This window comes from Suricata suricatta, chromosome 1 (genome assembly GCF_006229205.1).
Source record: "Suricata suricatta isolate VVHF042 chromosome 1, meerkat_22Aug2017_6uvM2_HiC, whole genome shotgun sequence".
Taxonomy (NCBI): Eukaryota; Metazoa; Chordata; class Mammalia; order Carnivora; family Herpestidae; genus Suricata; species Suricata suricatta.
The window spans coordinates 115,812,254-115,825,675 of record NC_043700.1 but is presented as its reverse complement, the minus strand read 5'-3'; the positions used below and the strand labels follow the sequence as shown (position 1 = coordinate 115,825,675).

Genomic DNA, 13,422 nt, shown 5'->3' with positions numbered 1-13,422 from the left:
TGTCTGGTCCAGACTTTTATCTATACTAAACTCACCTTACCCATGTGTTAACAAAGCTCCTTTTCTCTCCTTTGTGCCCAAATTTCACACCAGGAGTTCAGCTTTATTTTTTTTAGTTTTTTTTAATGATTTATTTTTGATAGAGAGAGAGAGAGAGAGAGAGAGAGAGAGACAGACAGAGCATGAGAGGGGGAGGGGCAGAAAGAGAAGGAGACACAGAACCGGAAGCAGGCTCCAGGCTCTGAGCTAGCGGTCAGCACAGAGCCTGATGTGGGGCTCGAACCCACGAACATGAGATCTGACCTGAGCCGAAGTCGGAGGCTTAACCGACTGAGCCACCCAGGCGCCCCAGGAGTTCAGCTTTAATCTACTTTTAAAACAACATACAGAGAATCTTACTCTCACAAACCACCCTTTTAAATGAGGGTTCTTTGCCTGGCCCGCTGGTTTCCCCAAGAGAGGCTTTCAAAGAGATTTCGGGAAGCTGAGGCCATCATAAGGACATGATGATGTCTTAGGTGATGAGTACATAGATCTTCAGTTTATTACTCTAAAACATATAAACATGTGTATCTTTTGTTTTCTACAAATAAACTGTTCACAAGTAGAAAGGGAGGGAAGCTCAAAAAAAATTATAGACCAACTACAGTCACAAACTGTTTTATCTAACCAGTAGCAGGTTTTTTTTTAATTTTTAATGTTTGTTTATTTTTGAGACAGCTGTCACAGAGCCAGACACATGGCTCAAAACCACAAACCCTTGATATCATGACCTGAGAAGTCTGTCACTCAACTGATTGAGCCATCCACGTACCCCTAACCAGTAGAGTTTTTAAAATTTCAATTTATTGCCCAAACATTTACTTGCAACTATACCACCTTATGTATGGAAATGATACAGATAGAAGGCTACTCACCATGGACTGTTGGAAATTTCATAAATTGTTGGAAACAACCCAAACTGTTGATCAATAAAGAAATAACTATGTTTAAAACCAAACTATGAAGCTGCCCTCCTGGCGCAGCCGGCAGCACGTCAGTCTCATAAAACCAAACTATGCAATACACACCATCAGAAAAAAAAAGTGAAAGCTTTATGTGCTGATATGCAACACTCTAAAACACCAGTTATTAAGTGAAAAACAGAATTACCAAAACAGCATATATAATTGACTACCATTATTTTTTTAAATATATACATCCTATTTATATATATATATACAAATCTCTTTGGAAAGTCAGGAAATGACAATGCTAGCTGCCCCTAGATGTAATCCACCTGGATGGGATCAACTTGAGAACATAGACTTCATCATATACTCTTATACAAAATTTGAATTTCAGGGGCACCTGGGTGGCTCAGTCGGGTTAAGTATCCGACTTTGGCTCAGGTCATGACCTCATTGCTCATGGGTTCAAGCCCTGCGTTGGGCTTTAGGCTGACAGCTCAGAGCCTCGGGCCTGCTTTGGATTCTGTGTCTCCCTCTCTCTCTACCCCTCCCGAACTCGGATGCGCACACACGCTCTCTCTCAAAAATGAATAAATGTTTAAAAAATTTAAAAACCAAAAAAAAAACAGGAAAGCAAAATTTGAATTTCAAACATACACACATTTTTTTAAACAGCAAAAAAAGGCCATGGGACAATTTTAATTATCTATACAAGAGCAAATAACTGCCTTTGAAAGTTTAAATACAGACAGAAGTTTCCTTAGGACAAAATTAAATTTCTCCAACCAAACTGGTCATATCCAACTGAACCTTACAAAGTTAAACCAATTACAATATGCATATATGTGTATGTATACATCAAGTATATCTAGAATTTAGAGCTATAACTGTCCAATTTGGTAGCCACATGCTACATATGAAATTAAATTTCAAGCAATTAAAATTACATTTAAAGTTGAATAAATTTTAAAATTCAGTTCCTTGGTTTAGGGATGCCTAGGTGGCTCAGTTATTCTAGCGTCCAACTCTTGATTTCAGCTCAGGTCATGCTGTTTGTGGAATCCAGTCCCATGTCAGGCTCTGTGCAGTGCACAGCCTGCTTAGGATTCTCTCCCCTCTGTCCCTCCCCTGCTTTCTCTCTCACAGTAAACATTTAAAAAATAAAATTCATGGGGCGCCTGGGTGGCTCAGTCGGTTAAGCCTCCAGCTTCGGCCCAGGTCAGATCTCACATTCTTGGATTCAAGCCCTGCATCAGGCTCTGTGCTGACAGCTCAGAGCCTGGAGCCTGCTTCTGGTTCTGTGTCTCCTCTCTCTGCCCCTCCCCCTCTCATGATCTGTCTCTCTCTGTATCAAAAATAAATAAAACATTTAAAAAATTTAAAAAATAATAATAAAATAAAATTCACTTCCTTGGCTGAATTAGTCATATTTCAAGTGCTCAATAGGCATGTGGAGCTAGTGGCTACCGTACTGAACAGCACAAATATAGAACATTTCCACCTTCACGGCAAGTTCTCTTGGACAGCCCTTACCTAGAAGAATCCTCAAAATATAAAGACTGATCAACACTGTGGATGCTCTGGAAAGGGGAAGTAGGTTACTGGAGAATACAGGTAGAAGATAGGTTTTCCACAATAAAAAAGACAGGACTTAGCTTGTGCCACGCATCATGCTTTGTTTCATTGTAACTCACTTAGTCCTTACTGTAATTCAACATAATCTGTTTCCTCCGTAATTCTACATATTTTCTTAATGCATTTAAAAACATTATTCTGGGGTGTTTGGGTGGCTCGGTCAGTTAAGCATGCAACTTCAGCTCAGGTCATGATCTGCGGGTTTGTGAGTTCCAGCCCTGCGTCTGGCTCCATGCTGAAAGCTTGGAGTCTGGAGCCTGCTTCAAATTCTGTCTCCCTCTCTCTTTGCCCCTCCCCCACTCACATTCTGTCTGTCTACCTGTCTCTCTCTCTCTCTCTCTCTCTCTCTCTCTAAAAAATAAACAAACATTAAAAAAATTTTTTTAACCAAAAACATTATTCTGACGATGAAGCCATAGGCCTCACTGCAAAAGGGACCCATCTGAATTTTGGACCATGAGTATTACTAATTCATGAAAAAAGTTATAAAACATAAAACTAAATGGAATTATCTATAAACCAACATCAAAAGATTTTACAATCCTAAAACTGAACATGTACACTCTATTATATAAAAATAACGTACAAATTCAAATTAAAAAAACAAAACAAAAACCACATTACTCCATGCCACGCCCATAAATCATCTGGTACATCTTTTCAAGACAGGATTTTATATTTCTTTGTGCAAAATGATGATCTATGCAGCTATTTTATGTTTAAGATAGGAGTTTTACTGAAGGTAAAGAGTTAGGACTTTTTAGTCTTGATTGAATTTGCCTCCTTTTTTGAAAAGGATAATTAATACAGCTTGGGGCCAGGGCCTGGGTTTGAGTTCTAAGCTCCTTCACTTAGGAACTGTGATTTTTGCAGAAAAACAAACCAATATTACTTGAAGTATGACTTTCCCACCTAATATTTATCCCAAAATATTAAAAGCATTAAGAAGAAAACTATGAGGAAAAGATGTACATTTCATCTTTCCATTAAAATATTAAATTTTCTTTCCTTAGCTAATACTCGGGAATTATCGGACTTTGTGGCCAGTTAAGAGGACCACGTAAAACCCTATAAAATTTTTTCATAGCAACACTAACATTAATTCACACATATAAAAATCTTATTGACTGTCACTATAATAAACAGAGCACAGAAAAATTTCTGTACAGCACTTTATAATAACATGTTTAAAAGAGACAGAAACATGCAAAGAGATGTTTTAGCTCTAACAATTACTGTGGGGCACCCGGGTGGCTGTCGATGGAGCGCCCATCTGTCCCACTCCCACTGCAGATTCTGGCTCAGGTCCTGATTGCAGGGTCATGAGATAAAGCCCCCAGTCGGCACCACACTGAGTGTGGAGCCTCCTTGAGATTCTCTCTTCCTTCCTCTCCGCACCTCCCCTGCCTGTGCTTGAACTCTCTTTAAAAAATATAAAAACAAGGGCGCCTTGATGGTTCAGTCAGTTAAGCATCCGACTTCAGCTTGGGTCTTAATCTCACAATCAGAGTCTGAGCCCCAGGGTAGGGCTCCGTGCTGACAGCTCAGAGCCTGAAGCGTGCTTTGGATTCAGTGTCTCAGACTCCCTTTGCCCTTCCCGCAAATCACATTCTCTCAAAAATGAATAATCGTTAAAAAAAAATTTTAATAAAAATAAAGCCTTTAACAATTACTGCAAAGCCATGAGTTTCAGAGAAATCTTATGGTCTTACTACTACCTTCCTCAAAAAATTTAGCTTTTAAGACTAGCAACATATACTCAAAGTTTTTCAAAACTGCTCAACTCTTGGCCAGACCTTTTGCCAAAATTATTAACAGTACAAAAGTAGTTAAGAGTAAATTCCATATTTATAAATTTTTTAAAATTTACTATTTTAAATGACAAATCATTTGAACTGACAAGGTCCAGAAATCAAATGAAAAGGGGGAGGGGGGATTGTCCACTTGTTTTCTTCAGAAATCTATCCAAGGTATTCCAGACCAGTTACTAAAATAAAACCTTATGTATAACTACTTGTTTACTCCTTGAATTCAGATACCACAGTGCTATTTTCTTATGATTCTGTACTTCGGTCATCAGTTATCAAACACTCCAGAACGGAACCTAAAATGTCCATACATTTTCTTTTACAGCTGCAGCAAAATATCTAGTAAGTTTATCATATTAATTCTCCCAGGTCACATAAGGAAAACACATACATGGAAAGACAGTGTCACAGTTAAGAATACATCCTCTGGAATCTGGCTGCTTTAGTTTGAACTCCACCCCACATTTATTAGATGTGTGACTTTCAGCAAGTTAGTCACACAAAGTTACTTAATTTCTTTGTGCCTTGGTTTCCTCATCTGAATTAAGAACACCTTCCTCACAAGGCTGCTGTAGGATTAAATGAATTAATATACATAAAGCACACAGTGTGTGCCTGACATACATTAGTGCTATATGTTAGCTATTATTAATAAATAAAAACCTGCCTACATTAAAAATCACTTTTACAAATAAGTTGTGTTTACAGGTCATTTTTATTGTCAGTTGCATAGAATTCTAAATCCATACCTCTGGAAATCCAGTGCTGGTTACACTTGTCCTAATTCCATAGAAATTTACTGAACAATGTTAACTAAATTACAGCTTCCCATTGTTTCTATGGAATAATGTATCAAAAGTTCCAAGTGGGGAAAAAAACTTATTTTCCGACCACATTCCCACATACCTGAAAGTCAAAATTGATCCTTTCTTTTTTCTCCAGACACAAATAGGAACTTTTAAAGGAACACTAGTGATTTTTATGATAGAGATGGGAGTGGGAAGAGTATCTGAGGTTTGTAGATCATAAGCTTTCCATTTCTTGCTTCTGGCCAAGGTTTGATAATCAAAAGGGAGCTATATGAATTTCATAGTAAAGAGAGGAAAGTTGAGTATATATGTATGCATGTATACACCTGCATCCAACAAACTCATGAAGTATTAACTTTATCCAGTTCTTCATAACAAGTCGTCATCTCTGAATACTGTATCTGAAAATCAAAATCACTGTAAGATTATCTTCTAATTCCCATTTTTTCAACTAGACTTAGAAATTTCAGGCAAGGTCACTCATATTAAAATCAGACTATAACCCATGCTCATTTTCATTTCTACAGAAAGTCTCTATTACAAAGATGGGAAAATTCACAGGTAACAGAAGAGCTAGGAAATTTCCAGTAATAGCAAAGACCGAAAAATAGAAATTACTAGCATAACTACTTCACAAGGTCCTTGTTACATCCAGGTACTTGTACATTCTTAACCGTAATTAAACAATATTTTGCCTTATATTTGCTGTCTAAATTGGATTAGGCTTACCTAATTCGTTTAACATTGTATTCTCTGCAACTTCAGTGTATAAAACTATGTCTGCCTTCTGAACTGGATTTCTCTAAGTCAATAATTATGCACAGTATTAATTCAAAGTATAAAATAAAGTGAAATTTAAAATATAAACACCTGAAGCAAATTTATTTGGTTTATGAATGAACTTATTCAGGTACTGGGTTTTTTCATTAAGACAACAGTACGCCTGGGGGCACCTGGGTGGTTCAGTTGGTTAAGCAACCAACTCTGGCTCAGTTCATGGTCTCACGATTCAGGAGCTCAGGCCCCACACAGCTCTGCGCTGAGGGCCCAGAACCTGCTTCTGTCTCATCTCTCTGCCCCTCCCTCACGCATGATCATGCACTCTCTCAAAAATAAATACTTTTAAAAGTATATTAATTTGCAAGGTCTGCTTGTCAATCAAGTCTCTGATTAACCAAAAACACTGAATTATATCCAACATATTTGTCAATACATGTGTGAGCCTTATTTACTTTAAATAAACTCTTTGCAGTACAAAAACATGTTTCTGAAGGATACAAATGGAAATATTGGATTAGCTGTCCAAGTTAATTCCACTTATCAAATTAATGTGGTTTTAAAAATCCAAGAGATAAAACATAAAGAGCAGATAAAACTATATACCCTTTTAACTAAAAGAACAAAACCAAAAACTTCTTACCTTAAAAAGAAATACAAGTCAAAAAAATAGCCCAATAATTAAGAATGCAGAATGAAGATAGAGCTACAAAGAAACATGACCCACTGGAAGCAAGATGGCCTGGGGAAATTGCTTGCCATCTTCATGACTAATATTAAGTCTATTTTGACCTAGCCACAATTCAAGTGCCAGCAGAATAACAAGAATGCACTGTTTATCCCAATGTTAAAAATTCTGCCATATTACCTGTAAAGAGGTAAAATGCTTCCATTAATTTGCACTATCAAGCTTCTCAACAAATTTGATTATTTATAAACTACATCTTAAAGTAACAGTTCTCTTATACGCACTTGATTAAAATCAAATAATATCAAACTGAAAATGACTGATATATGTTAATTTCCATAGATAAAAATTCCTCAAACACCTATGAAAGGTGGGACAATCAGGAAAAGTCCATGGCTCTCTAAGTGCTTATGATTATGCCCAACTGAAAAGCAATAAGAAACGTACAAGCCGGTTAAAGTAGCAATGAACAAATATGGTTTCTGGAGGCTTCAGCAGGAATACCTCAATTGTAATCAATACTAATAGGCTGCTTTAAAAAAAAAAAATCCACCCACTCTTTAAAATTGTCAAAGAATTCTAAAAGACTAACCTGTGAAAAGGGTGCATTAGAAGTACTAAAAAAATTGGGGCGTCTGCGTAGCTCATCCAGTTAAACGACTGACTTCAACTCGGGTCATGATTTTGTGATTTGTAGGTTCAAGCTCCACATCGCACTCTGTGCTGACAGCTCAGAGCCTGGAGCCTGCTTCAGATTCTGTCTCCCTCTCTCTCTGCCCCTCCCCCACTCATGCTCTTTCTCAAAAATAAACATTAATCTTTTTAAATAAAAAATAAAAGTACTAAAAATTTGCCATTCTTACTAAAAATGAGTACTTCAGTCTGCAAACATCCTCAAACTACTACTGTCTTTCTCCACTTTTCACACACTTCAGGTTTTTAGGTTCCCTACTCCCCAAATTTAAATGCATTATCCAAATTGCCCTGGGTCAACACCAGAATGAAGACTACACTGTTATCATTGACTGCATCACTGGGAATTCAGTTCCTTAGGAGTTTACACTGAACAAGGCATAGAATCACATTTTGTATATAACTCTGTACTCTAAAGAACATTTGGTATAACCTCCCAAAGGTAACAGACTCAAAATAGTCCAACACTTTGTAGTTCTGTTCTGTTGAAACAAAACTACATAACTCTGCAAAATCCAAAAGACCAAAATGTTACTGATAAATGTCATTGAATACATTATTTTACAGCTTGGATATGTTAACCTTGTTCCTATTATCAGCTGTAATGCTTTTGGATGATGCTGGTACAGTGGGTAATAAAGCAGATCCAGTTTTTAAAAAATAAATAAATAAAGCACATCCAGTTTTAAAGAATGAACATGGAAACTTGTTAAAAGGAACATTTTCACATTCATCCTATATCTTTTATTTGAAACATGAATGTTTCAAAGTCAGTTAACTGTATCAGGAAATTAAGAGGCAGTTTTGCAGCCAACCTAATTTTCAGAAACTTAAATGAAAACTGGTACCAAGAAAAAACAAACAGAAGAACTGCCTTAAATTCTGGCAACAAGCTAAGGATAGTTTACACCAATGTAATGAAAAATAAGTCTTTTTGTATTCTATAAGCCTTTCCATGACTAATTTTTGAGCTAGCTATAAAAGTCTCTAAAACGTCAAAGCAAACTGGTAAGTCATCAAAAATCACAAACTACCATTAAAAGATACAAAAAAAAAAAAAATCTGGAACCAAGGTCTAGAACTGGTTCCAGAGTGTCAAAGATCTTCTAGTTAAAATACTCCGTATTATGCCTCTAAAACAATTTCACTTAGATGTGAAATGTGACATTCCTAAAACAGTAACCCAGGCCTTTAAGTTTCAGTGAGGCAGTGCCGGCAAACCCAAACTATGACAAAGATATCCTTCTCCTTTGGGCGGTAAACTACCAAATTACTGGGATCAGCTTGATTCAACTAAGTTTAAGATGGTGCCTAAACTGAAAGGAAAGCCGATAGAACGAGTAGAGAAAAAAAAAATGTATGGAAAACCAGTTTTTAGAGTTAAGTTTCTATTTCCAATAAACTGTGCCTTAGAAATCCTTCACGCGATAAAGGCTCGGTATAACAGATGGATCAAGAGCCAGCCGCATTCTCGGAGACGTGCGCACTGCACGAAAAGGATGAATGAATGGAAGACAGGCGCGTGTGAAATGCAGCAGGTCCGGCCGGCAACTAGACCAGCAGCAGCGATCAGTAGGCCTCGCTCCTCCCCCTTCCCTCCTCCATGACAGCCCAGTATCAAGCATGGAGGGGAGAGGACAATGTGATCCCCGTTTCTCACCACCACCACCACCACCCTTCATCCTACTCTGAGAGCTTTACCGGGCTACACGAAGTTCGCCTCCCCGCCCCAAACCTTTCTCGCCTCCCTGGCCACCAACCCCGGCAACTCTTGAGCGCGCTGGAGTAACACGCGCCTGCCCCTCTCGGCTCCCTTCCGCGAGGTCGAAGCTTCTCCGCGCGTGCGGCGGCTCCACTCCCGCCCAACCCACCCTTCAGCAACGCGCGCCCACCGGCTCCCTCGCCCACCGGTCTACAGGGACCCGCGCGCGTCTCGCACCCGAACACCCAGACTGGAGCTCCGGAGGGAAGGAGGGAGGGAGATTCTACCCCAGGGCTCCCTCCTCCACATCATTCCAGGTCGGCTCGCCGCCCACCCTCCCTGCGGATCCCAGCGCCCGCTCGGAGCCCGTCCTGCACCCTCTATCCCGAAGACACAAACCCTACACACCTAGCCTAGCGCCCGGATCACCCTCCACCCTTGTAGACCACCTCGCGGCTTCATAGGAGGCGCCGTGCCGCCCCTCCCCCACCGCTCTCCCCCAGCTCTTGGGCCCCCACCAGAACGTGTGCGCTACACGCCGCCGCGGCCAGCCGCCGGGACGCCCCCAGCTGCCCGCGGAGAGGTCAGACCCAACAAGAGGGGGAGGGTGCAGCAAGTGGTAGCGTGCGCGCCGGGAACGCAGTCCCGCGGGGTCCCCCAGTCCGAAGGGAGACGGAGCGCGGGGACCGGCGGAGTGGGGGCCAAAGGCAATACTCACCGGTTCCACAGTCGCCATCTTAGATCGATCTGATCGCACAACCGCTCCTGAAGGGGGGGTGAGAGGAAAAAAATGAGATTCAAACCGGATTGGCCGGCTACTGTTCACGTGACGGACGTGTCCGTTTGGCCTTGGCGGCGCCTGCGCAAGACTGCGGCTGCGTGGGTAAAAAGAGGCTTCTGGGAAATGGAGTCTTTCTCGCTCACTCTCTTTCTCCCTCTCTTTTTTTTAAGGGTTAAGAAGTTTAAAAAGGGCGGGGGGGGGGGGACACTTGTCACGTGTTCGTTGGGCAGCGTGCTCTGTTCTCCGCGGCGGACCCTAGCGTGCTGGAGGGTGGTTTTCAGTCCTGTGCTCTTCCGCCGCCTGGATAGCTGCTGTAGCGTCTACTGCCAGACATGCTTGCTTTGCCCTTTGTTGCCCTGTCCTCCCATCTTCCCCGGAAAGTTGGGAACTGCAGGCTCAACACGCACAATGAGGCTTCATTTGCTTGGTCGAGGTCGTAGCACAAGTTGTCTGTTTATTTAAATTTTGTTTCACTTCCCACCATTTTCTCTTGCTTTCAGAGAGAGGCGGCGATGGCGAGTCGTTGTTTAAAGCAATCCACCTTCCCTCGTCCCCGGCTCTGCTAACGCTGGCGGTCACTCATTGCCATCACTGCGAAAAGGGGTGGCAGAACGGCCCACGGTACCCACTTGTTACAGGTTGGGGGAGGGGGAGTGCACTTGACAACCTTTCCTGTCCCAAATCCTGAGATTAAGACTTCAGGGCTAAATCTTGAGTAGAAGTAAAAATTATTTGAAAGTTATGTCTTCTCGGTTCCACTATTCTGCTTCAACGTGAACGGAAATAGCCTAAGTCCAGGTGCCAGCCAGGGAAGCCACTCCGGGCCCCGCTGACTAAGCCCTGGACTGACCGTCAGAAGTTAGGTCAGTCAACTATGACTCGACGTTGACTCATTCTCCTTAGGCAAGTGATTCAGTGCCTCAGCTTTTTCATTTATGAACCACAGATGAGAATACACTTACCTCACAAGGGTGTGCTGTGGTAATGATTGTAACCAGCTTTAAAAATGCATCCGACTCTAAGTGCTTAGTAATAAGCAACCTCGTGCCTCTCCCCTAATGTTTTTTAAAACAATACTTAAAATTTTCTTTTGTTTACTTTGTTACATTGTCATGTACACCAATGACATTTTAAAGTTTCAAGACAACTTTTTTCTTTATTACAGTAGCTACCTATAACAGAGGCTTTAATGTTCAGGAAAATATCGTTATATTCACTACAACCATTGGCAATTAGAAATTTATCCCCACACTGGCATCCTACATTTCTTTTTCCTCTAAGACACTGTGCTGTTATTTCTTAAGACAGTGTTATTCTGCACAGTTTTGTTGTTAATAAAAAGATAAATCTAGTAGAGCACTACTATAAAGTTCTAGTGAGGAAGACATTACTATTTTCCATATTTCTTAAGAATGTTAACACTAGAAAAATCAGGGTACATAGGCTGCCTGTGCTTGCCTGCTTGTAGTGTTGCTGATGTCCAGACCTATGTCATACCTATTATTGAGTACATAATGGTTGCTTGAGTTGACTAACACATAATTGAGACTATATAAGAACTCAGAACTATTGCCTTTCCATATGTTTTGGTTTCCCCGGATGTCACAGCTGATTAATGAAAGCTTTAAGCTTTTTTCCAGTAAGCTTAGCTCTACTAGGCTTAAAAGTAGATGGAATTCTTAAAAAAAAAAAAAAAAAAGGAAAAGGAAATGACTTCTACTTACAAAGACTATCTATTGTTAAACTATTCAAAGTAATTACAGTTGATCTCCACAGTATCTTGTAGTATCTAGTTATCTTTGAGGACGTAACATTTATTTTCACAGTGCTGCTAGGTAACAGCAAAGAATTAAGGACATTTCAGTCCCCCTACTGGACTGAAAGACAGTAATGTTTTTTTTTGTTAAATGTTTTCATTTATTACTGAGACAGAAACAGAGCATGTGTGGGGGAGGGGCAGAGAGAGAGGGAGACACAGAATCTAAAGCAGGCTCCAGGCTCTGAGCTGTCAGCACAGAGCCTGATGCAGGGCTGGAACCCACGAACTGTGAGATCATGACCTGAGCCAAAGTCAGCCAGTTAGCAGACTGAGCCACCCAGGCTCCCCAACAGTGATGTTCTTAAAACTTTTTTTATTTTTTTTTAATATTATTTATTTTTGAGACAGAGAGAGACAGAGTGCGAACAAGGGAGGGGCCGAGAGACAGGGAGACAGAGAATCTGAAACAGGCTTCAGTTCTGAGCTGTCAGCACAGAAACCGATGTGGGCTCCAACCCACAAACCATGAGATCATGACCTGAGCCAAGTCAGCTGCTTAACCAACTGAGCCACCCACTTGCCCCTTAAAACTTTTTTAAATGATAGCTTCCATTTTATTAACTTTTGATTAAAAAACTACCCACTTTTGTCAGTCATCCTAATACTTCTATAATACTTGTATATGCTTCTATTCTTTGTAGCTTAATTTCTCTCCTTTTGTACACACTTTGTTGCATGTGTTTTTATGGCAAATTGATGTGTCTCTGCCTACTATATCGCCATTAGGTTCTACCACGTCAAAGATTTGGTGGTTAAGTTTTTGTTGATGTGGTTTCGCTTTTGCCAATTTGAAATATGCAGAGTAGGAATGTTATACTTTATTTTTCTATTAATATACAAAAAATTATGTTTGTCATCTCACTACCATATTCATGCTTATTCTTAAGGAAAAGGACAATAAAAAGTTATATGAAATGGGATATGGTATTGAAATATATTCTACTCCATTTAGTTAGTTAATATGTAACTAATGGTTCAGTATAGTATCATGGTAACTATTATTTGTAAGCCTGGGATGATTGGTATCATTTAGTATGCATAAATAGTCATGATCTTCTATACCTCAAGCTGGTATATTACTAGCCTTTATAGACTTAACTCATGGTAAAAGATTTTAAGTAATTTGATAAAACACATAGGTTGCTTTTATCATTTATTTACCTGTCATTGGAATTTTCAGTTTCTAGAAAACTAGAGTCATTGTTTTGCTGGGTGTTGTTCAACTGTGGCTCAAACTGATCACATCTGTTACAATGGATCCCTCAAAAATATTATTGGTGTACTCTCTAGTATTTTTTTAAGTCCTTGGAATTTTAGATAATCTGTTCTTATTAGGTGCTGTTCTTAGTCTCTGATCAGTATTAAGCAACTGTTTTTCTTAAAATGAGTATATCTTCAGAAAGAAGAGATGAAATTACATAATAAAGTAAATGATCCTTAATATTACGTATTGGCTATTAACTCTAGATATAATCTAAAGCAACCTTTAATTAACATTAACATTGAGGGTTTTTTTTTTTTTTTACCTTACTCACTCTCTTTAAACTTGGCCATGCCTTAAGTTCTATATTTTTGTTCCTCTCACTTTCTACAGGTATTTTTCTTTAGGAAAGACCTAGGTGGTGGTGCCTGGGTGGCTCTGTCAGTTAAGCATCTGACTCTTGATTTTGGCTCAGGTCATGATCTCACAATTCCTGGATTTGGGCTCAGGGCATGATCTCCCAGTTCCTGGGTTCAGGCTCTGCACCATTAGCATGGGG

At 39.9% G+C, this 13,422-nt stretch overlaps 1 protein-coding gene and 1 long non-coding RNA gene across 5 annotated transcripts in view; one reads left to right on the top strand and one right to left on the bottom strand.

The window, feature by feature from the left end:
* The window catches only part of EIF4E (eukaryotic translation initiation factor 4E), a 42,857-nt gene extending 32,034 nt beyond the window's left edge, over window positions 1–10,823 (bottom strand). The window contains exons 1-2 of one of the 3 annotated variants that reach the window (XM_029942892.1): window positions 10,806–10,823; window positions 9,781–9,827 (exon numbers count right to left, since the gene is read on the bottom strand). In XM_029942892.1, coding sequence (XP_029798752.1) covers window positions 9,781–9,798 — 18 coding nt within the window. In that variant the 5' untranslated portion in view covers window positions 9,799–9,827; window positions 10,806–10,823. Of the gene's footprint in view, window positions 1–9,780; window positions 10,008–10,250; window positions 10,667–10,805 lie in introns of those variants that run through there. The other 2 variants (XM_029942889.1, XM_029942885.1) reach the window with 2 other exon arrangements.
* On the top strand, window positions 9,386–10,585 carry LOC115294866. 2 transcript variants are annotated; one of them, XR_003910194.1, is made up of 3 exons: window positions 9,386–9,645; window positions 9,792–9,945; window positions 10,344–10,585. It is a non-coding gene; the product is annotated as an uncharacterized LOC115294866 (long non-coding RNA). The 2 variants fall into 2 exon arrangements; XR_003910193.1 differs by lacking the exon at window positions 9,386–9,645 and having other exon boundaries at window positions 9,652–9,945.
* Window positions 10,824–13,422: the final 2,599 nt, after the last annotated feature.